At 38.7% G+C, this 26,595-nt stretch overlaps 1 protein-coding gene and 1 long non-coding RNA gene across 2 annotated transcripts in view; one reads left to right on the top strand and one right to left on the bottom strand.

Annotated features, from left to right (window-relative positions):
- Nucleotides 1–8,946: 8,946 nt before the first annotated feature.
- Nucleotides 8,947–26,595, bottom strand: part of LOC121375797 (TSC22 domain family protein 1-like) — a 106,293-nt gene continuing 88,644 nt past the window's right edge. Inside the window, exon 3 of the mRNA XM_041503452.1 lies at nucleotides 8,947–16,655. Coding sequence (XP_041359386.1) covers nucleotides 16,464–16,655 — 192 coding nt within the window. The 3' untranslated portion in view covers nucleotides 8,947–16,463. The remainder of the gene's footprint in view (nucleotides 16,656–26,595) is intronic.
- On the top strand, nucleotides 21,391–22,681 carry LOC121375805. The gene is made up of 2 exons (XR_005958356.1): nucleotides 21,391–22,074; nucleotides 22,526–22,681. It is a non-coding gene; the product is annotated as an uncharacterized LOC121375805 (long non-coding RNA).

Genomic DNA, 26,595 nt, shown 5'->3' on the forward strand with positions numbered 1-26,595 from the left:
TCAAAAACAAATGTTGGAAATTAAATATGGCGGGTGTTTTGAGAAATTTTTAATATTGGTTTTGTTGCTCCATGATGGTATAACATCATATCTCAAAGTTTGAAAGAGTATACCCAAAATTGTATATGGGGCCCATTTTTCCTACACAAACCCATGAACTATACACATATAAACAAGGCAGAGCTGGAGGATATCATTCAAGCTATTACAATTAAACACATTTTAGAAATTTTTTTCCAAAAGTTTGTTTTGTTTAACGACACCACTAGAACACATTGATTTATTAATCATTGGCTATTGGATGTCAAACATTTAGTAATTTTAACATTTAGTCTTAGAGAGGAAACCCGCCAGATTTTTCCATTAGTAGCGAGGGATCTTTTATATGCACCACTCCACAGTCAGAATAGCACATACCACGGACTTTGATATATCAAAGTGCACTGGCTGGGACGAGAAATAGCCTAATGGTCCCACCGACGGGGATTGATCCTAGACCGACCGCGCATTAAGCGAGCGCTTTACCACTGGACTACGTCCAGCCCCATTCGATATACAAGAACTGATCAATAAATTCTATTAATTTAGTTGTTAGAAAGGAAAGAAAGAAGGAAGGAAATGTTTTATTTAATGACGCACTCAACACATTTTATTTACGATTATATGGCGTCAGACATATGGTTAAGGACCACACAGATATTGAGAGAGGAAACCTGCTGTCGTCACTTCATGGGCTACTCTTTCCGATTAGCAGCAAGGGATCTTTTATATGCACCATCCCACAGATAGGATAACACATACCACAGCCTTTGGTGTACCAGTCATGGTGCGCTGGCTTGAGCGAGAAATAGCCCATTGAGCCCACTGACGGGGACCGATCCCAAACTGTGACCGCACATCAAGCAAGCGCTTTACCACTGGACTACGTCCCGGCCAATTCGATATACAAGAACTGACCAATAAATTGTATTCAGGATACAACTTAATTTAGTTGTTAGAAAGGATTTAGTATTTGAAAATATATTACAATGGTTGTAAATTCAGGATCTATTCTATTCTATTCTATTCTATTCTATTCTGTTCTAGTCTATTCTGTTGTAAATTCAGGATAATCTCTAGCGCTTTTACCACACTGGGCTACGTTCCGCCCCTCACTGCCAGCAGAAACTACAGTTTAATTTGTAAAGAAGTTCCTTGCATCGATTTGCCCGAACCAATTTGTACTCACACCAATGACATGTTTATGATCCTTCCCCATCCATTTGATCTAGCTGGCTAGGTTGGAAAGTATTCCCAGAGTCTTTGATGGGGCTGTCATTTCATAATGGTGATTAACGTCGGACCGCTGGTTAGTCTGTCATATATTTTATCTTATCTTGGGGTTGTGGTCTCCATTCTGTGGCATTTAATGAATATAAAGAGACTGCTCGACAAACAGAGCCCTGGATGCCGATTTATAGAAACGAGCTGCTGTTTATACAGATAATTAGCAGATTAACGCACGGCTGGCTATTCGTGGTCATCATTTTTGTTCAAAAGTAAACGTTCCCCATGATACCAGCCTCAGCGGCGTCGTTGTTAAACCATCGATCTACAGACTGGGAGGTACAGGAGGTTCGCAGCCCAGTAACGACTCCAACTCGGAGCGAGCTCTAAAGGGCTCATTGGGTAAGGTTACTATACCCTCTTCTCTCTCACTAACCACTAACCAACTAACAACTAACCCACTGTCCTGGACAGACAGCCCAGATAGCTGAGGTGTGTGTGCCCAGGACACCGTGCTTGAACCTTAATTGGCTATAAGCACGAAAATAAGTTGAAATGAATGAAAATTAATGAATTCCCTTGATGTGCTGGCGTTTTCGTGTTTGTATCCAACTCAGGTTCGAGCTCTCTGATCTTGGGCACATACTTCAGCATTTGTTAGCTTCATTCTGTCAAGCCAGTTCTGGGAGAGTGGCAGTCTTCCTACAGGCGGTACAGGACGGATGAAGTAGTCTTGTGCCGTGCATACATATTTAACGCATTCATTTTTTAAAGCAGAACCCTCCTCCTCAGTGTGAACACTGTCAGCGTACACTGTGCGCCATATTTTGGTAGAGTACAATAATCTACATCCTACGAGAAATGATATATTTAGCAACAGAAATGTTATGGAATCTTTTAAATTGCACCCAAAATTAATGTTTAAGTTTTTAAAACACTTTGAATTTTATAAAAGGTTTTAAAATATACTAACTTTGATATTTGTATTGTATTATACTTTTCCCCACAGCTCTTTACGCTGTGGTTTTACCAATCTAATTAAAATTAGCCCCACTATTACATGTGGATCTAACAGCAGCCCGTTGGCGCTCATGTCCAGTTGACCTTTCATTCGACCAATCAAAACCTTACTTGCAAAATCATGCCAGTGATTTGAAAAGAATTTGAAAACATTCGGGATTATGCCGAGGGTATACGAAATAATTCGGGTAAATTACGAAGACGAAAAAATAAACCGTGATGGTATAGCCATAAAATCTGTTTATACTAGTATACAATCCAAAGTTTATTACTGCACTTTTCCCCCTGTTTTTTTCAATGTTGAAATAGACCAACAAGTTCGCCTATTGCATAAATAGTCTCGCCCGATATTTTTAGAATTTGTATGCTCCCGAATAACGCTATAAAAGGCGAAGTGATATTGGTCGATATTTAAATTATTTATAGATGAAATGTCACCTGAACATGAAAGTTCACGCAATGCTGTTAGATCTACTGGCTAGACCCAGTAGAGCTAATTTTAATCAGATTGGGTTTTACATGATTATATAAATAATATTTTCTGACACCTAATAGCCGATGTATATTTTTGTGTGCTGGGGTGTCGTTACGTCATCAAGTAACTACTACGTCGTCAAGTAACTACTACGTCCTCAAGTAACTGTTACGTCGTCAAGTAACTGCTACGTCCTCAAGTAACTGCTACGTCCTCAAGTAACTACTACGTCGTCAAGTAACTACTACGTCATCAAGTAACTGTTACGTCCTCAAGTAACTACTACGTCCTCAAGTAACTACTACGTCGTCAAGTAACTGCTACGTCCTCAAGTAACTACTACGTCCTCAAGTAACTACTACGTCGTCAAGTAACTACTACGTCCTCAAGTAACTGTTACGTCCTCAAGTAACTGCTACGTAACTGCTACGTCCTCGAGTAACTGCTACGTCCTCGAGTAACTGTTACGTCCTCAAGTAACTGCTACGTCCTCAAGTAACTGCTACGTCCTCGAGTAACTACTACGTCCTCGAGTAACTACTACGTCCTCAAGTAACTACTACGTCCTCAAGTAACTGTTACGTCCTCAAGTAACTACTACGTCCTCAAGTAACTGCTACGTCCTCAAGTAACTGCTACGTCCTCAAGTAACTGCTACGTCCTCAAGTAACTGTTACGTCCTCAAGTAACTACTACGTCCTCAAGTAACTGCTACGTCCTCAAGTAACTGTTACGTCCTCAAGTAACTGTTACGTCATCAAGTAACTGTTACGTCATCAAGTAACTGTTACGTCCTCAAGTAACTGCTACGTCCTCAAGTAACTACTACGTCCTCAAGTAACTGTTACGTCCTCAAGTAACTACTACGTCGTCAAGTAACTGTTACGTCCTCAAGTAACTACTACGTCCTCAAGTAACTGTTACGTCCTCAAGTAACTACTACGTCGTCAAGTAACTGTTACGTCCTCAAGTAACTACTACGTCGTCAAGTAACTGTTACGTCCTCAAGTAACTACTACGTCGTCAAGTAACTACTACGTCCTCAAGTAACTACTACGTCGTCAAGTAACTGTTACGTCCTCAAGTAACTACTACGTCCTCAAGTAACTGTTACGTCCTCAAGTAACTACTACGTCGTCAAGTAACTACTACGTCCTCAAGTAACTACTACGTCGTCAAGTAACTGTTACGTCCTCAAGTAACTACTACGTCCCCAAGTAACTGTTACGTCCTCAAGTAACTACTACGTCCTCAAGTAACTGTTACGTCGTCAAGTAACTATTACGTCCTCAAGTAACTGCTACGTCCTCAAGTAACTACTACGTCCTCAAGTAACTACTACGTCGTCAAGTAACTGTTACGTCCTCAAGTAACTACTACGTCGTCAAGTAACTACTACGTCATCAAGTAACTGTTACGTCCTCAAGTAACTACTACGTCCTCAAGTAACTGTTACGTCCTCAAGTAACTACTACGTCGTCAAGTAACTACTACGTCCTCAAGTAACTACTACGTCGTCAAGTAACTGTTACGTCCTCAAGTAACTACTACGTCCTCAAGTAACTGTTACGTCTTCAAGTAACTACTACGTCCTCAAGTAACTGTTACGTCGTCAAGTAACTACTACGTCCTCAAGTAACTGCTACGTCCTCAAGTAACTACTACGTCCTCAAGTAACTACTACGTCGTCAAGTAACTGTTACGTCCTCAAGTAACTACTACGTCGTCAAGTAACTACTACGTCATCAAGTAACTGTTACGTCCTCAAGTAACTACTACGTCGTCAAGTAACTGTTACGTCCTCAAGTAACTACTACGTCGTCAAGTAACTACTACGTCCTCAAGTAACTACTACGTCGTCAAGTAACTGTTACGTCCTCAAGTAACTACTACGTCCTCAAGTAACTGTTACGTCTTCAAGTAACTACTACGTCCTCAAGTAACTGTTACGTCGTCAAGTAACTACTACGTCCTCAAGTAACTGCTACGTCCTCAAGTAACTACTACGTCCTCAAGTAACTACTACGTCGTCAAGTAACTGTTACGTCCTCAAGTAACTACTACGTCGTCAAGTAACTACTACGTCATCAAGTAACTGTTACGTCCTCAAGTAACTACTACGTCGTCAAGTAACTGTTACGTCCTCAAGTAACTACTACGTCCTCAAGTAACTACTACGTCCTCGAGTAACTACTACGTCCTCGAGTAACTACTACGTCCTCAAGTAACTGCTACGTCGTCAAGTAACTACTACATCATCAAGTAACTACTACGTCCTCAAGTAACTGCTACGTCCTCAAGTAACTGCTACGTCCTCAAGTAACTGCTACGTCCTCAAGTAACTACTACGTCATCAAGTAACTGTTACGTCCTCAAGTAACTGCTACGTCCTCAAGTAACTACTACGTCGTCAAGTAACTGCTACGTCCTCAAGTAACTACTACGTCCTCAAGTAACTGTTACGTCCTCAAGTAACTACTACGTCATCAAGTAACTACTACGTCCTCAAGTAACTACTACGTCCTCAAGTAACTGTTACGTCCTCAAGTAACTGTTACGTCCTCAAGTAACTACTACGTCCTCGAGTAACTACTACGTCCTCGAGTAACTACTACGTCCTCGAGTAACTACTACGTCCTCGAGTAACTGCTACGTCGTCAAGTAACTACTACGTCCTCGAGTAACTACTACGTCCTCGAGTAACTACTACGTCATCAAGTAACTGCTACGTCGTCAAGTAACTGTTACGTCCTCAAGTAACTGCTACGTCGTCAAGTAACTACTACGTCATCAAGTAACTGCTACGTCGTCAAGTAACTGCTACGTCGTCAAGTAACTACTACGTTGTCAAGTAACTACTACGTCATCAAGTAACTACTACGTCATCAAGTAACTGTTACGTCATCAAGTAACTGCTACGTTGTCAAGTAACTACTACGTCGTCAAGTAACTGCTACGTTGTCAAGTAACTACTACGTCGTCAAGTACTACCGTAACTACTATATCATCAACAAGTAATTCCTGTGTTATCAACGTAAATTACTCCATCCACTGCCGCGTCCATCACTGAACATACAGTGTATTCAATTCATATATCATTAGAAGTGTTAGTTTAGCAGTTGGTGTCATTTCTCAGCACTAATATGGACACAGTTCAAGGAGTCGAGGATCACTCTCAACATATGTATAGACACAGATCGAGGAGTCGAGGGTCACTCTCAACATTTGTATAGACACAGATCGTGGAGTCGAGGGTCACTCTCAACATTTGTATAGACACAGATCGAGGAGTCGAGGGTCACTCTCAACATTTGTATAGACACAGATCGTGGAGTCGAGGGTCACTCTCAACATTTGTATAGACACAGATCGAGGAGTCGAGGGTCACTTCAACATTTGACACAGATCAAGGAGTCATATTGTCACTTCTCAACACTAGTATTGACACAGATCATGGAGTCATATTGTCACTTCTCAACACTAGTATTACATAGATCAAGGAGTCATATTGTCACTTCTCAACACTAGTATTGACACAGATTAAGGAGTCATATTGTCACTTCTCAACACTAGTACTGACACAGATCAAGGAGTCATATTGTCACTTCTCAACACTAGTATTGACACAGATCATGGAGTCATATTGTCACTTCTCAACACTAGTATTGACACAGATCATGGAGTCATATCGTCACTTCTCAACACTAGTATTACACAGATCAAGGAGTCATATTGTCACTTCTCAACACTAGTATTGACACAGATCAAGGAGTCATATGGTCACTTCTCAACACTAGTATTGACACAGATCAAGGAGTCATGTTGTCACTTCTCAACACTAGTATTGACACAGATCAAGGAGTCATGTTGTCACCTCTCAACACTAGTATTGACACAGATCATGGAGTCATATTGTCACTTCTCAACACTAGTATTAACACAGATCATGGAGTCATATTGTCACTTCTCAACACTAGTATTAACACAGATCATGGAGTCATATTGTCACTTCTCAACACTAGTATTAACACAGTTCAACGAGTCACTCTTACCAGCAGTTATTTTTCTGTAGTATTTCAGCTGTACAGAGGTATTCTGTGACAACCATCTACCACTGTTGTAAAAGCTGCTTTACCACTCTGCCAACAGACCGGACATAAACCAACGCCTTTTCAAGTCCAGATAACCTTCTGTTGCGAGCAACCATTCTGAATGTTGATTTGTTTAGTGCTGTTAAGGAAGGAAGGAATGTTTTATTTAACAGTGCTGTCAACAATTTTAATTAGTTATACAATATTCAAGTTTGTTTTGTTTAATGACACCACTAGAGCACATTGATTTATTAATCGACTATTGTTTGTCAAACTTTTGATAATTTGGACATAATATAGTCTCAGAAAGGAAACCCATAAAAAAATTTCCATTAGTAGCATGGGATCTTTTATATGCACCATCCCACAGACAGGATAGCACATACCACGACCTTCGACATACCAGTCGTAGTGCACTCACTGGAACGAGAAATAGCCCAATGGGTACATCAACGGGGATCGACCCCCAAACCGACCGCACATCACATTGGATGTCAAACATTTGGTAATTTTGACATATAGTCTCAGAGAGGAAACCCGCTACATGTTTTTCATTAGTAGCATGGGATCTTTTATATGAACCATCCCATAGACCGGATATCACATACCACAGCCTTTGATATACCAGTCGTAGTACACTGGCTGGAATGAGAAATAGCCCAATGGACCCACCAACGGGGATTGATTCCAAACCAACTCACATCGAGCAAGCGCTTTAGTACTGGGCTACGTCCCACACCCGTATAATATGGTGTTGGACATATGGCTAAGAACTACACGGATGAGACAGGAATCTCACTGCAGCCATGCAGTAGCTTACTCTTTTCAATTAGGAGCAAGAGATTTTTATATGCATCATCCCACAGACAGGATAGTACATACCACAACCTTTGTTACACCAATTGTGAAGTACTGGATGCAATGAGAAATACTAGTCCAATAGACACAATTACTTAATGCTATGAAAATCAGCTGGGTTTTTCTATTTATTGCAGGGATGTGAGAGGGGCTGGAACAAAAATACTTTACTGCGGCCGGGGTCCAGGGGCCGCTCAAGGGTCCCTGAAGGAAAATTGTTGTTTGTAAACCCTGGAACTGCCAATGTGTGGTCAAAAGTATTGAACATCATGTTGTTGTTTTAAGACGAAATGGAAAAGCGCATTTCCGTTTCCACATAGCTCTCACATCCGTTGTTTTTTAAATGGTGATCTAGAGACGAAATTTCACTGGTTCGTATTAATGTTTCTGAAGTGGGTTTCCTCTCTAAGACTTGTCACTATATGTCAGAATTACCAAATAATCGACATCCAATAGTCAATGATTAATAAATCAATGTGCTCTAGTGTTGTTGTTAAAGAATTATTTTTTTTACCCATATCACGTTAATGATGACAATAACAATGACTATGAGTCACAAATCTTTTAATATGCACTTTCCCACAGCCAGTTAGTTTTTGTGTTTGTTTTGTTTAACAACACCACTAGAGCACATTGACTTATTAATCATCAGCTATTGGATGTTAAAACATTAATAATTTTGACATACAGTATTTGAGAGGAAACCTGCAACATTTTTCCATTAGTAGCAAGAGATCTTTTATATACATAATTCCAGACAGGATAACACATACCACGGCCGTTGATATACCAGTCTTGGTGTACTGGCTGGAATGAGAAATTGCCCAATAGACCCATCCTTGACTGACCGCACATCAGGTGAGTGCTTTACCACAGGGCTACATCCGACACACTTCCACGTAGACCGGTCAAGACTTGACAACCTGAACTCAAAAGTTAAAAGTTATAGATTCTTTTGTTTAACATCATTGGTTATTGGATGTCAAACATTTGGTAATTCTGACTTGTAGTCATCAGAGGAAACCCACAACATTTTACTAATGCAGCAAGGGATCTTTTATATGCACTTTCCCACAGACAGGATCCATTATCTTTGACCAGTTATGATGCACTGGTTGGAACAAGAAGAAAAAAACCCAATCAGTTGAATGAATTCACCGAGGTGGTTTGATCCGCCCCGCCTGAACTCATGAATTGTTTGTAACATGGTGAAAATTAAAACAGACATCAGTTTGCTTAAACATCTCTGATTTTATTTAATTCGCAAATGACTCAAAGCATATGTAACAAACATAAAATCTCACAAACTTATGTACACACGTTGTCGTAAATTTGTACCTTCTCCACTCAACATATCTGCCAAAATATTACAGCATTTCAGTTTTGACTACAGGTTATAGCACAATCACGCAAACACCGACTCGATGCTTAGCTGAAGCAATTAATATTATTATTTTCTTTAATCACCTACAAAAATATATACTTCTCTTCATCTGTTAACATTAAAAACATCACACTGAGAATGGTTAAAATTCTAACTGTTTGTGGGTAAATTAATATCTTTGAAAGTTAATGAAATTGCTTTTCATTCCACACTTGCTTTAAATTTTACAAATGTTCTGACTCTGGAATGTATACATTGTTCACACAGGAAAAACTCAACCATCACAGCAACCTTTACATTTGTATATATTGATACAAAGATATGAACATTCCACTGAAATTCTGCACATTTTATAACGACTTTTAGATGTTTAATGAGCTTGTAACAGAATGACCACATTTCAATAGCTTATATACCAAATTTTGTCAAACCGAATGATTTAAAAAAAAATATTGCTTTTATTTACGCCACCCCTACAAAATTTGAGTGTATCAAATATTAATGTAATTGATTATATAAACCAACGAATACTACCACAGGATAAGTCTACCATATAAGCTATGCACACTTATAGAATAATTAATAACCACATTAACATTCATACATTATCCCATTGAAAACAAATTATTTTAAAAATCACAACAACAACAAAAAAATCACAAAAACATCACTCATTTATGGACTTGAATTTAGTAATAAGCATCCATGACGTACTAAGTGATTGATGTCTTTCAAAAATGATGTACTTTATTTACTTTTTAAAATTATATCAGACTATATAATCAATATCATAATCATAACACGGACAATCCTGTGGGCTTCACAAGATTAGTATCTGCACAAACAATGCATAGACTGAATGGGTGTGTGATGATGTTGATGTTCTAACTAGATCTGTAAGACATACATCACATAAAACAACTCTTTATTATAGACAATGACTGGAGTAGACTGTAAAACGACTTTCCAGCTAGACTAACATACATATATATACCGTATGTCAAATTTGTGCTGAGAGGATCCATTTGTAAATAATGCCCATATAATATTTCCACTATTGATTTCTTGAAACAAATTTTCAAAGTTAAACAAACAGGAAGAAAAAAAAAGACTCCTTGGGAAGAAATTAAACAAAAATAAAATAAAGAAAACAAAATAAAAGAATGGATACAATTTCATTTTAAGGACACAATTAGAACATTGATTAATCATCGGCTATTGCACATCCAAACTTTTAGAATTCTGAATTTTTTTTTTTTTTTTTTTTTTACATTTTGAGAATGAATGAATGAATGTTTAAGGACATCCCAGCATGAAAAATACATCGCTAATGAGTATCAAACTATGATAAATGTTGTTTTTTTGAGAAAATCTATCACCTTTTTCTATTAGCAGCTAGGAGATGAAATTGGTTGCAATAAACAAATATTCCATTGCAGAGCTCTGCTCTATCACATTATGAAGTACACTGTGCCAACTACACTCAATTCCTTTAACAGCACCAATGTCAAAGCACTGATGGGTTTCAAACACGAAACTAGGATTTAATCTGGCTAATTCTTACCACTAGTAACCTGATAATCATTTCATTTCATTTCAACTTATTTTCGTGCTTATATCCAATTAAGGTTCAAGCATGCTGTCCTGGGCACACACCTCAGCTATCTGGGCTGTCTGTCCAGGACAGTGGGTTAGTTGTTAGTTGGTTAGTGGAAGAGAAGACAGTGTAGTGGCACCTACCCAATGAGCCATTAAGAACTTGCTCTGGCTTGGAGCCGGTACCGGGCTGCGAACCCTGTACCTACCAGCCTGTAGTCTGATGGCTTAACCACTGCGCCACCGAGGCCGGTACCTGATAATCTTCTAAGCATTCCTGGCCTGGTGCTTATAAAACTTTTAGAGTCTAGACTCGAGACTCTTGATAGAGTCTGTGACACCAATGTCATAACAAGGCCATACAAATTGTATGCATGGTACGTCATAAGAGATTGAGTCTGTGACACCAATGTCATAACAAGGCCATACAAACTGTATGCATGGGACGTCATAAGAGATTGAGTCTGTGACACCAATGTCATAACAAGGCCATACAAACTGTATGCATGTTACGCCATAAGAGATGGGAGTCTGGACCGTAAAAGCTTTGTAAACAGAGGCCCAGGTTTCTTGTATGGAAGTTAAAATAAAACCGGCCAGATTTTGTTAGTATGTTAGGCATGCTATCTCTCTGCTTGTGATAGGACTATGAATGGTTTTATCACACTTTTCTACCAACAGTATTTACTGTGCTTTAACTACAACGTCAACTCGCCTTAAGTGTCCAACTAGTAAGTTTCCACCCGTTTCACTGATTGTCTGTGTGGATAGTGTGACCAGGGAAAGCATGTAAGTAATTAATGATAAATGAGGTAACACAATTAGCCAACAATTTACATGTTAAATTTACTCAACTAAAACATAAATTCACCAATCATTTGCTTTTTAGCATCAATCTTTAACAAAAAGCTAACCAATGATTTTTGTTGAAACAGTATAAATATTGGGATGTACATGTATTTGTGTGAAATAAAGTATTTAAAGATGACACTTTTTAAAATTAAGACTGTTTGCCTCTTATTTAAATGTTTTTTCTTCTCGAAGTTTAAAATGTCTCTCCCACCAAGTAATGAAAAGTTATGTACGACATGATCATTAAAACACATGAAACATTGTGTACTAGCTGACCAATGAAATGTTGTGTACTAGCTGACCAATGAAATGTGGATTATTTTATTACTAATTGTATAACTTATGACCAATGAAATGTGGATTCTTTTATTACTAATTATATAAATTACGACCAATGAAATGTGGATTATTTTATTACTAATTATATAAATTATGACCAATGAAATGTGGATTCTTTTATTACTTATTATATAAATTCTTTTATTACTTATTATATAAATGAAGTGCAGAAGAAGGAAAAAATACTGTACGAGTCATTTTACTCATCACATCAATACATTTCTATGTTGTTAGTTTTGTACAACTCTAAAAGTGCATAATACATGTAACATTATTTCCCTCCCTATTAAAGATGTTAAAAACAATGATCACAGGCTTAAGATGACGTATATACAAAGCAAATACATGACACACACTTCGTCCTAGCAGGCAGGGATTCCCATCTTTTAGTAGGCTAACAAAATCTACTTGGGCATTTGTCCCATGTGGCCATACTACCACCTGTTTGAAAAGGCCAATGTTTCTAACCTATCATTTTAAACTCTGCCAACCAGTCATCAATTCTGATTCTATTCTTTATTCTCTCCAGACAAAAAAATATCCTTTAATTTGTATGATTACTAGTTTAACTGAAATCACCCCCATTAAACACAGACATTACAATGATTTATATATTTTTTAAAAATTGCATCATGAAATGAGTTAAATAAAAATGCAATTAGTTTAAATTTCATAATCCCAAATTCAAAATAGAATGAAAAAAATTGAAGTGCTAGCTGGAAATGTTGACATTCCATTTATTTAATTTAAAAAAAAGAAAAAAAAAAAAAGAAATTAAAATAATAAAATAAAGTAACATGACAGTGTTATTTTTTATCTTGGTTTATGCTGCCCTAAATCAGTTTAACAAAATAAGAAGATAAAACCTGCATAACGATAAAACTGTTTGATAAACATGTTTTTACAGCACAGTCCTGACCTAGAAATAAAGTACAAAGGCTGCAGATAGCTGACCGACTAACGAATCTAATTCCTAGGACACTGGGTTTCATTTGTAGCAGCCCTACTAATTGATGAAAGTCCCTGCCGATGCTGGATCAGCAAGTGTAAGCTTGTCAATTATGCACACAGTGATGTATTCCGTCTATGTACAATATTTACAACTAAAACCTAAATCACATACAGCTGGAAACACTCTCCCTGTCTAACGCACGTTCTCAGTAGGGTTCTCGACTAGATGTGATTTGTGTTCCTACACCACTGGAATACAATGCAATAGATCCAGGCCATGTATTTCTCATCTAGTTTAGAATGCTATAAAGCAACCCTGGTTATCCCGAGGTCTTCGCTTTCAATACAGGGGTAGAAATTAAGAAATGTTACCAGTAGATTAAAACAAAATTAAAGTTACATAATTATTGGATAGACTTTGAAATGTTTTGTCTTCATTTGATAAAAGTTTGCGGCACATTTTCATATAAAATATACCAAACTGCTGACAATATATTGTGGTAAATTAAAACTCTGCATTAAAAGCAGTGAGCACACAGAACACATGTAGTCTAGTGGTTATAGCTACCACGAAGAACACCAAACTGATCAAACATTGTCCAAGACATGATCAGTGCTTGAGTAGACCTTCTCAACACAACAGTTCTGGCCCTAAAAACTTACCAATGATCAAAGTAGCCTGCCAAAGGTATACTGGTCAATGTGTATTGTGAGAATCATAACAAAAATTTATTTTTGGTGGCTGGCAGCATACTAGACCACAAGTAACTTGAAAGAATCCAATTTTCAACCATCACCTTCCACTGATTGCTGTATGCCTTACTTAATCAGCTTTGGTTCCAATTGATTTTCAAACATGGTGAATCCATTTTTATTTTTTTTTTAGCAAATTTGGTACAAGTTAACTTCAAAATAACATTAATAGTTTCTTTGCCAAGAGTTCATAAAAAATGAATTGTTTTTGGTATTAACATGATTTAAAGAACACAAAACATATTATGGTACTGACAAGAAAATATGGTCCATTGCTAAAATTATGGACTCTTTTATTAAATTATGGATTTTTTAAATGATGATCCAACACACACACTCCTCCCCCCAAATCTGCCCTAGCACTGAATAATCCAAAGATAATATATCTTTATTACACTGCATCCCAAATACGGCCAATGTGGCCAATCAGCTCCTTCATTGAAATGAATATGCATCGTCATATATTTACCCAGATAAAAAAAAAGAAAAAAGAAAAAAAGAAAGAAAAAAAAACTTTCTGTACCACCCATTCATAAAAACATCACTAACTCATTCCAATGAAATGTAAAAATTAATACAAACATCCAACATTTTTTTGACAATTCACAGAATTAAAGCTTAAATCCCACCCCACATCACTCCCACAAAAGAAACAAAGAAAAAAAAAGGAGAGAAATTACCTATTTGAAAAACTGTGATGATTACATAAATTTGATTTTTCTTGATCATTTGTAAGACTCAAGAAAACAGATAAGGTGGTCGCATTCACATTAATCTTTTGTGGCAACTTCTTTATAAAATATAGTTGTCAGATTAACTTTCAATCTAATTGGCAATTTAGCAAACAGCATCTTCACTACTGCAGTATATACATGCACATATATTTTTGGTTTGTCAACAATATTGGTAACCAGTTTTTTCTTCACATGCTTAAAATATGACATTTCAATTTTTAAAATTAATGATTAACTTAGAAGAAGTTCAAAACAATACCTACTAGTGAAGATGAGTTGTAGTAATTATTCACAAATATACATGTTTTTTCCAACAAGGATTTGTTTCTTTGAATATATATCTACAGGTATGTACACACATATATACACCAATCCAATATATACTATTAAAGATAACTCCTATTTCACTTGAGCACCACATAACAATAAAACATTTATCACAGGCAGACAGGCAAAACTATCGACTACATAGGAACATCCCAACACTTTTATTTTCTACACTGTACAACGCTAGAAAATGGCAAATACTTTCGCAGCGATGGAAACTAAAAACTGTAGCCGAATATCATCTCGACTTCCATACGATGCATAGCAAGAGGATCACACTGATGGGGAAAAGGACATGTTGAGCATGCTTTACACAAGTGGCATCACATTTCCGTTCCCATTCAACACTGTTACCTTAGCAACCAAATACTGTATGACGATTTATGATAATAATGCCCTTTTTTTTTTGAGTATATATCAGGCCTGGTGCTTATAAAAATAAAATCAAGACTCGAGTATCTAACAAGAGTCTGAGACGCTAATACCATGATAACGCCAAACAAATTCTATGCGCGTGATGTCATTACAGATAGAGACTGAACTCTCTGAAACTTTTATAAGCACATGCCCAGGTTTTAAGACGGTGCTTGCACAGTCAGCTACTTAAAATGAGCAGCCTCCTTCATTTAAACACAAAGAACAACCCGGTACATATAGTCATAATAGGAGTATATTTTAGGCAAACAAAGCGCTTTGCCGTCGACCATTTCCGAGCATTGTACAGTATAGTTTGTAAGTGAACTTGGACTGAACGTTTCAGTGAATACTGACATTTCTACTTGAAACTGTCTGGGTTAGTGTAAGGATCTTCCTGGAATCGGAATCAAGACAGGAAGACTAAATCTAGTTCAGCTCTTCCTAGTCTGGCTGTTGATCAAGCAAGTAGGTGAGATTAAATACATGTGTATGTTAAAAAGTACAAACAAGCCCTCCGCCTCCCCCCTTCAAATAAAAAAAAAAGAAAAAAAGAAAAAAAAGTTGAAATATTCTGGTATCTATGGGATCATTTGCATATTTCGATCACACAAATATGACAGTGCAAAAGAATATTGTGACCTAAATGGCAATAAAGCAACTAAGCTTGTGTTGGATCAGTTCATAAGATGTATTGTCATGTTTTTGAATGTCTTGCCAAATAGGTACAACTATCATACATTAGCACGTTTTGTCATCCTACGAAAACAGATTGTCATTCCCATCCAAACAATAAAAGTTTCTTCAATCCATGATCAAAAAGAAAAGACTGTCTGATCCCCATCCAATTAGAAGAGAATTTTATCAGATTCCTGACCAATCAGACGGAAGTTTGCCTGATCACTGACCTATCTGGAGCTAGTTTATCCGATCCCTGACCAATCAGAAGCGAATATGTCTGATCCCTGACCAATCGGAAGCGAATATGTCTGATCCCTGACCAATCAGAAGCAAATATGTCTGATCCCTGACCAATCAGAAGCGAATATGTCTGATCCCTGACCAATCAGAAGCGAATATATCTGATCCCTGACCAATCAAAGAGTTTGTCTTTCATTTGATTAAAGTGACCAAGCACAGCAACATGCACCAGCGACAACTCGACTGGATCTTCCAAATCCACCACTGGCTGGATTCTTAGACTACTGACTGGACCACAGAATAGTCCTAGCAGAGCAGATGTCTTGAAAACAGATTTTTGTATTTCTCTCTCTTTCTTTCTTTCTCTCTTGTTCTGCCTGGTCATCATTGCAGGTGTCAGCGGACCAAGTGCTGCGTGCTCGGGGAGGGCGAGGGTATAACTATGAATGAAACATGGTGATATTTCTTCATCACCAGTAATGTTAGGAGGTGGAGGGGGGCAGCTGTGAGCGGGGCTGGGCCAGTTTGGCGAGGGTCTCGGGCGTGGCGGCCGCGCGCAGGATCCCGTTCTCATACTCCAACTGAGTGATCCGCTCCATTAGCTCCTTGATCTGCTCCTTCAGGACCTCCACCTCCTCCCGCACCGCGAACATCAGGTGGCTCTTCACGAGGTCCTGAAAAACACAAAACAGTAAAGTTAGCTTGGATGAATAGTTTTACTGTATAATGGATGGATAAATGAATGGATGGCCTAATAAATAGTTATAGTGTGGATTGTTTTTCACTGTACGCATGGATGGATGGACTGACAGTTATATGAACAGATGCCATCACTAAATTGATGTTTCAATGGATAGATCGATGTTTTGATGGACAGATCAGTGGACTGATGGATGGATGGCAAGACAAAATGGCCCAAATGAAAATAATACAATATAACAGTATCTAATTTTTATTACTTACATTAATTTTTTAAAAACAGATTTAAAAATAAATAAATTTTGTTAATGCATTCGTAAGTTAATGTTAATACCTTGTTTTAACTTGAAACTTATTTTATTGTTTTCAAAAAAACCCCGAATGGATTAGGAACAAGTTATACAACATGCTATAGGCGATCTCCATGAATAAAGAACAGGTTAATACATTTTACAAAAAAAACCACATTTTTTCACTGGTCTACTTTTCTTAAGTAATCACTTAATTTGAATATTGTTTATCGTTGTTTATTTTACTGCCTATTACTAAATGTTTATATTTACTCCTTTTGTGTTCTTATTCAAGATTTAGTTCAGTGTTCCAATTGACAGTAAAGGTTAAGAACCTGATCCAAGAGGTATTTAGTCTATCAACCTTGTACACATTGATGGAATATTTGTGAAATGCCGTAGGCGCGAACCGCTCTATTAATGTCATATTAATGTCATAATATTGCTATTTCTATCAATCTAAAAAAAATCACTCAACCCATGAGAACAGCAGATGTTCGACGTTCAATGATCACGGTCGATGATCACGGTATACTGACACACCCTGGCTTACTGGAAAGTTTCCTCAACAAACAACTCAATAAAACTCCCACACTTTATAAAATATGCACAAATCAAGGCTTTTCAGTGGTAGGTGTTCACGGAAGAAGAATAAATTAGACGTAGCCCCAGGAGTTCTAATAAAGGTTGGGCTTCTAAAAGTGGAATGGGTGTGAGTGCGACGTTATACGTACGCCTGTCCGGACTGAATGAAAGGAAAGAAATGTTTTATTTAACGATGCACTCAACACATTTTATTTATGATTATATGGCATAGGATATATGGTTAAGGACCACGCAGATATTGAGGAAACCCGCTGTCGCCACTTCATGGGCTACTCTTTTCGATAAGCAGCAAGGTACCTTTTATATGCACCATCCCACAGACAGGATAGTACATACCATGGCCTTTGTTACTCCAACCGTGGAGTACTGGCTGGAACGAGAAATAGCCCAATGGATCCATCAATGGGGATCGATCCTAGACCGACAGTGTATCAAGCAAACGCTTTACCACTGAGGTATGTCCCGCCCCAGACTGAATAAAGTTTATTTTGTTTAACAACACTACTAGAGCACATTGATTAATTATTCATCGGCCATTGGATGTCAGACAGTTGGTAGTTCTAACGAGTAGTCATCAGAGAAAACCCGCTACATTTTTACCACAGACAGGATAGCACATACCACGGCCTTTGATATACCAATTGTGGTGCAATGGCTGTAACAAGAAATAGCTCAAAAGGCCCACCGACGGGGGTCGATCCTAGACCGACGGCGCTTCAAGCTCTTAACCACTGGGCTACATCCTGCCCAGACTGACTGAATCGCAGTGATGCCTAAACAAGTGTATCTGTTGATGGGCGTCAGTATATAAATATAGGTGATGCCTAAACAAGCGTATCTGTTGATGGGCGTCAGTATATGAATATAGGTGATGCCTAAACAAGCGTATCTGTTGATGGGCGTCAGTATATGAATATAGGTGAAACAAATGACTGACTGAATCGCACTGATGCCTAAACAAGTGTATCTGTTGATGGGCGTCAGTATATGAATATAGGTGAAACAAGTGTATCTGCTGATGGGCGTCAGTATATGAATATAGGTGAAACAAGTGTATCTGTTGATGGGCGTCAGTATATGAATATAGGTGAAACAAGTGTATCTGTTGATGGGCGTCAGTATATGAATATAGGTGAAACAAGTGTATCTGTTGATGGGCGTCAGTATATGAATATAGGTGAAACAAATGACCGATTGACATCAACATAAAACTTCCAACAGCAATAAAACAACACAACGTAAACAACACAACGTAAACAACACCCACCCAATGTGACCGAGTACTATCCACTTAATTAATGGAAGGCAGGTCAAGTTAAACTTTGTCTTGTTTAACGACACCACTAGAGCACATTCATTTATTTATTAATAATCGGCTATTGGATGTCAAACACTTGGTAATTTCGACATAGCCTTAGATAGAAAACCTGCTACATTTTCCCAGGGATATTTTATATGCACCATCCCACAGACAGGATCGATAGTGCATACTACAACCTTTGATATACCAGTCATGGTGCACTGGCTAACAAGAAACAGCCCAATGGGCCACCGACAGAGATCAATACAGGGGCTACATTCTGCCCCCAGAACTTGAAAGATGAGTGTTAACAATGCGCTTTTGACAGACATCTACTCATCATGTAGGTGTTGGCTTACACCGATCAACATAGTTCAGTGGATTGGCATGTCGGATATTGCACAATTGAAATCAAAGAGCCTGTTTCCTGGTATGCTGAGATCATTTGACAATAATAACTACTGACTGACAGACATGTTTACATGGGTGGGTGGGCGACTTCTCTTAGCTGAATAACATTTCCTAGTGCTGTCCACACTTAAAAATGAGTGTTTGCTTTGTGGCTATCAAGTGACAAACGTACATGTAAGAACTAGCACTGACTTTCAGATTTTTAATACACACACAGTGTTTAGACCGAAACTCATAAAATATTAGCAATTTGGCAATTTGCTACAATGTTAATCATCAGCTAGTTTTCTATAATGACACCACTAGTGCACATTGATTTGTTAATCATCGGCTACTGATGTCAAACATTTGATAATTCTGACATACAATGTACATGTAGTCTTAGAAAGAAAACCCGTTTTATATATGCACCATCCCACAAACAGGATAGCACATACCACGGCCTTTGATATACCAGTCGCGGTGCACTGGCTGGAACAAGAAACCTATGTCAATTTACTTCAGCACCATCAACCATCACAGACGACACAGACGACACAGACAACTGGTCTGTAATGGAACCACCGACTTCAATAGACACAGAGTCTGGGTCACCGAGAACAGTGATGATGAATCCAACAACCGTGTTTTTCCCACCACATCAACCGGCGAGATCTGAACAAGTCTTCACCAACAGGAAGGGAGCATGAAAGGATCACCGAAGAGCAGGAGGAAATTACCTCCCAACAACAAAAGCCCAAGTTGCCGATGACATCACCAGCACATTCGTGACCGACCTCAGTTGACCTGGCTGGCTCCAGAGTGTGGAAATTGGCTGGGTTCAACTGCTTGCTGTAGATCTGGCCATGCTAATTGATACCACTTGCTAGGTGACGCCATCTCAACCTAACTGTCAACACCATGGGTAAATATCTACCTTATACCATCTTGTAGAAATGTTTTAACTCGGGGAAAGAAAACCCCCCCAAAATAAAACAAAACAAAAAACCAAAACGCTGTAAACAAGAAACACTATTGTTTACAAATATAATATACTATACTAACTATCCCCTGAAAACAGTAACAACAAAAGCCAAATCTAAATTAAACTAGTTTGCCAACATCTATGGCAAATACATGTATCTACCTTCCATCCCATCTTCAGAAATTTTGAACTCACAGAGAGATACAGAGACACACACACACAGACAGAGACAGACAGACAGACAGACAGACAGACAGACAGACAGACAGACAGACAGACAGACAGACAGACAGACAGACAGACAGACAGACAGAGAGAGAGAGAGAGAGAGAGAGAGAGAGAGAGAGAGAGAGAGACACACACACACACACACACCTTAAAAAACCCCACTGTTCTTTACAAATATAACTTGCTATACTAAAACAAACCCCACAAAACAATAAAACCAAACTCAATATGACAATAACTCCTAATAATAACTCAGCTTTTGTTCAAGTTAATTTCAGCACACAAGGGTTATCAATTCTAAAGACTCAGTCTTCAGGTGACTGCTCTGCCACTGGCTTCTGTTTACCTCACAGTTCAACACACAGGGTTATCAGTTTTATACCAGCAGTAATATCACACACCAACAACATAAGTTAAGTAGGTAACACATCACCGCCTGATAACAAACTTCAAGTATTGTTGGACCTGAAAAGACCTCAACCTTATTATCTCTTGGTGTAGATGTGTTAATGTACACTTGCTGAAAAGCCACCTCTATGCAGGTGATAAATAAGAAAACATAAATGGGCTTTTTTCTGAGTGGGGTGGAGGGGAAAAGATAGTCGGAGGTGAAGAAAAAAGAGAGAGAGAGAGAGAGAGAGAGAGAGAGATAGAGAGAGGGGGAGGGGGAGGGAGGGAGGGAGGAGAGAGAGGGGGAGGGAGGGAGGAAAGAGACAGACAGAGAGAGGGGGGCAGAAAGATAGAGAGAGGGGGGTAGGGAGGAAAGAGGGAGAGAGAGAGAGAGAGAGAGAGAGAGAGAGAGAGAGAGAGGGAGGGTAGAGAGAGGGACAGAGGGAGGGAAGAGGGAGGAGAGAGAGAGAGAGGGAGAAAGAGAGAGGGAGGGAAAGAGACAGATAGAACGAGAGAGAGAGAGAGAGAGAGAGAGAGAGAGAGAGAGAGAGAGAGACAGAGACAGAGGGAGGGGAGAAAGAGAGACACCTTACACTATATAATTTGGGACAAGCTTTTCATTTACTATATTTTTAAGCTTGTATCTACATGACTATTCTTGTTTTGTTAAAAATATATGTCTGTATGACTCCTATTACTTGAATGACAAAAGAAAGATCATAATGCTCTCAAGTTACACACCCAGTGGAATTTTTAGCAGCCTTTGTCATGCGGAAGATGGTTTATCGATTTTTCTGTTTACCTGACTGATGTTTATGTCAGGTTTACGTCAGACATATATTAAAACAAAATATTATGATTTTCTTAACAGACGTTTTCAAAATTCTTATTTTTTTCCAGTGTCAATGTCCTTTTACTGAAGCCACAGATTACAGACTTTGAGCATTTTAAACATCCATGCATTGATTCATTTATTCACTCATCCATTCAATTTAAGAGTCCATACACTGGCACAATGAGGCCAATGACTGGTTTACTAACACTACCGAATTACAGGCAGTGTATGGGTAAAGTATGTATGATGTTTTTACTTAAAGCAGCCAACTGGAAAACCTATATATATATATATATAAACATAACATTATTAGATAGCTTACCCATTGTGACTATACATCAATAGACAACTGAACTACAAAGAAAACCAGGTGAAGTATATTTGATTATATACCTAAATATGCCATCACACACACACACACACACACACACACACACACACACACACACACACACACACACACACACACACACACAGACACACACACACAGACACACACACACACACACACACACACACACACACACACACACACACACACACACACACACACACACACACACACACACACACACACACACACACACACACACACACACACACACACACACACACACACACACACACACACACACACACACACACACACACACACACACACACACACACACACACACACACACACACACACACACACACACACACACACACACACACACACACACACACACACACACACACACACACAGACACAGACACACACACACACACACAGACACACACACACACACACACACACACACACACACACACACAACCAGGTGAAGTATATTTGATTATATACCTAAATATGCCATCACACACACACACACACACACACACACACACACACACACACACACACACACACACACACACACACACACACACACACACACACACACACACACACACACACACACACAGACACACACACACACACACACAGACACACACACACACACACACAGACACACACACACACACACACACACAGACACAGACACACACACACACACACACACACACACACACACACACACACACACACACACACACACACACACACACACACACACACACACACACACACACACACACACACACACACACACACACACACACACACACACACACACACACACACACACACACACACACACACACACACACACACACACACACACACACACACACACACACACACACACACACACACACACACACACACACACACACACACACACACACACACACACACACACACACACACACACACACACACACACACACAGACACACACACACACACACACACACACACACACACACACACACACACACACACACACACACACACAGACACACACACACACACACACACACACACACACACACACACACACACACACACACACACACAACCAGGTGAAGTATATTTGATTATATACCTAAATATGCCATCACACACACACACACACACACACACACACACAGACACACACACACAGACACACACACACACACAAGCAGGTGAAGTATTTGACTATACTTCAATACACAACTATACAAAAAAACCCTCAACCCCCCAAAAACCCCCAACAAAAACAACAACAAAACAACCCCAACAACAACAAAACAACCAAGATAAAGCATTTGACTGTCAGAAAAAACCTCAGGTGAAGTGTTTGACTATACACCTAAATACACTGCTACAAAGAAAATTAGATGAAGTATTTGTCTATACACCTAAATACACTGCTAAACTGAGAATTAGATGAAGTACTTGACTATACACCTAAATACACTGAGAATTAGATGAAGTGTTTGACTATACACCTAAATACACTGCTACAAAGAGAATTAGATGAAGTGTTTGACTATACACCTAAATACACTGCTACACTGAGAATTAGATGAAGTGTTTGACTATACACCTAAATACACTGAGAATTAGATGAAGTATTTGACTATACACCTAAATACACTGAGAATTAGATGAAGTATTTGACTATACACCTAAATACACTGAGAATTAGATGAAGTGTTTGACTATACAGTGGACTCTGTCTAAACGGATTCTGTGTAATCCGGATCTCTGCGTAAACCGGTCCATTTCTACAGCCCCGTCCAGCTACCGATTAATTAATCAATGTGCTCTAGTGGAGTTGTTAAACAAAACAAACTTTTTTTTTTTTTACTATACCTAAATACATCACTACAAAGATACAGAGATGACGTACTTGACTATACATAAATACACCACTACGGAGATACAGAGATGACGTACTTGACTATACATAAATACACCACTATGGAGATGCACAGGTAAGAAAAATTAACATATGAATTATTTAACATTTTGCTTTAAGCCTAAGACAATCCAGGTCCCCATTTCACGAAGCGATCTTAGCCCTAAGATTACCGTAAGCGTGTAGCTACCCTATGCACTTAAGTTGATCTTAGCCCTAAGATTATCGTAAGCGCGTAGCTACCCTATGCACTTAAGTTGATCTTAGCCCTAAGATTACCGTAAGCGCGTAGCTACCCTATGCACTTAAGTTGATCTTAGCCCTAAGATTACCGTAAGCGCGTAGCTACCCTATGCACTTAAGTTGATCTTAGCCCTAAGATTATCGTAAGCGTGTAGCTACCCTATGCACTTAAGTTGATCTTTAGCCCTAAGATTACCGTAAGCGCGTAGCTACCCTATGCACTTAAGTTGATCTTAGCCCTAAGATTACCGTAAGCGCGTAGCTACCCTATGCACTTAAGTTGATCTTAGCCCTAAGATTACCGTAAGCGCGTAGCTACCCTATGCACTTAAGTTGATCTTAGCCCTAAGATTACCGTAAGCGCGTAGCTACCCTATGCACTTAAGTTGATCTTAGCCCTAAGATTACCGTAAGCGCGTAGCTACCCTATGCACTTAAGTTGATCTTAGCCCTAAGATTACCGTAAGCGCGTAGCTACCCTATGCACTTAAGTTGATCTTTAGCCCTAAGATTACCGTAAGCGCGTAGCTACCCTATGCACTTAAGTTGATCTTAGCCCTAAGATTACCTTAAGCGCGTAGCTACCCTATGCACTTAAGTTGATCTTAGCCCTAAGATTACCGTAAGCGCGTACCTACCCTATGCACTTAAGTTGATCTTAGGGCTAAGATCGCTTCATGGAACGGGGCCCTGATGTACAGGTGTGCCCACTACAGTATGCTTGAACCCTAACAGACTACGTGTCTGAAGGTAAATACTGAATTGCGTAATCTACTTACAATAATACTGAAATCGTAATTTACTTACAATAATACTGAAATCGTAATTTACTTACAATAATACTGAAATCGTAATTTACTTACAATAATACTGAAATCGTAATTTACTTACAATAATACTGAATTGCGTAATCTACTTACAATAATACTGAAATCGATTCCCTGGAATGAACTGGTGCTTGTGTACCTTGGATCGGAAGGCACGCGCAAGCTCTGAGCTAGTGAAGCAGACAACCCGGTTAACATAGACACGCTCATGTTTAACTGTGACACGACCGACTGACTGACAGCGACAACAACAACACAACTGGCTAGCAATGAAGAACAGCTACGTAATGGTCTCACTGGCTATAAAACAGCTCTCTATATATACATACACTCTGTCACAACAGGCGGTTTCAGTTCCGGTGACAGACATGTTTATGTAGTAGCTCCACCCATTTTTACAAAGAAAACTCCTCCTACTTGTGTCAGCCAACAGGGACTGGGGAAACGCCCATATACCATATATAGTAACTGACAACTGCTTAGGAAAAAGAAAGGAGAATTCCCATTGTATAATTAGGTACCTGTACACGGAAAACAATACTTCCGCCACACATGTAAGATGAGGTCACCACACAAAGAACGTGTGCAATATAACGGCATACTTAGTTACATAATACCACTGCTTAATTGTAATTCTGTGATGAAATGTAAGATTAGAAGCTGATTTCCACGTAAAATAAAGATCCTGTTGTGGTCAAAAATAGATTGTACATTTTACAGTTTAATTTAAATTTATTTTCCTCCAGCTTGGGCGTATCCAGTTAAGGTTAAGGTAATCACATTTTGAATGGAACTACACCCAACAGCCAGTATCAGTAATTAATCAATCAATGTGCTATAATGGCGTCGTTCATCAAAACAAACGGTATACATTTATTCTCAAAAAAAGGAAAGATTTCTTTTTGTTTAATGACATCTTCAGCACTATTAAACTATGACTAATTGTAAATTAAGTGTTCACATATAATAACTGTGACACTGCATACAGAATAAGAGAAAATAAGAATCATACTTAGATAAAAAGACTAAAGACAAATTTAAAAACCTTATTTGTGAAACAGAAAATTCCAGCAATTTCTTTATATCTAAGGATGGGACGTTACCCAGTGGTAAAGCGCTCACTTGATGCCCGGGTCACCTAGGATCGATCCCCATTGGTTGGCCCATTTCTCATTCTAGCCAGTGCCCCACGACTGGTATATTAAAGGCCGTGGTATGTGCTATCCTGTCTATGGGATGGTGCATATAAAAGATCCCTAGCTACAAATGGAATAATTGAGCAATTTCAATTCTGAGACTGCATGTATATGTCAAAACCCCCCAAAAGTTTAACATTCAACAGCCGATGATTAATAAAACAAATGTGCTCTAGTGGTGTTGTTAAACAAAACAAACAACAACATTGTTTATAGCTCTGAGTTCAACGTGACATGAAGAACTCCTACACAAAGAACTGACAGGTAAAACCGAAAAATCAATAAACCGTTCTTCTACACGACCGACAATGGCTGACAACATTTCACGGTCTACA

Source organism: Gigantopelta aegis, chromosome 1, assembly GCF_016097555.1.
Source record: "Gigantopelta aegis isolate Gae_Host chromosome 1, Gae_host_genome, whole genome shotgun sequence".
Classification (NCBI taxonomy): domain Eukaryota; kingdom Metazoa; phylum Mollusca; class Gastropoda; order Neomphalida; family Peltospiridae; genus Gigantopelta; species Gigantopelta aegis.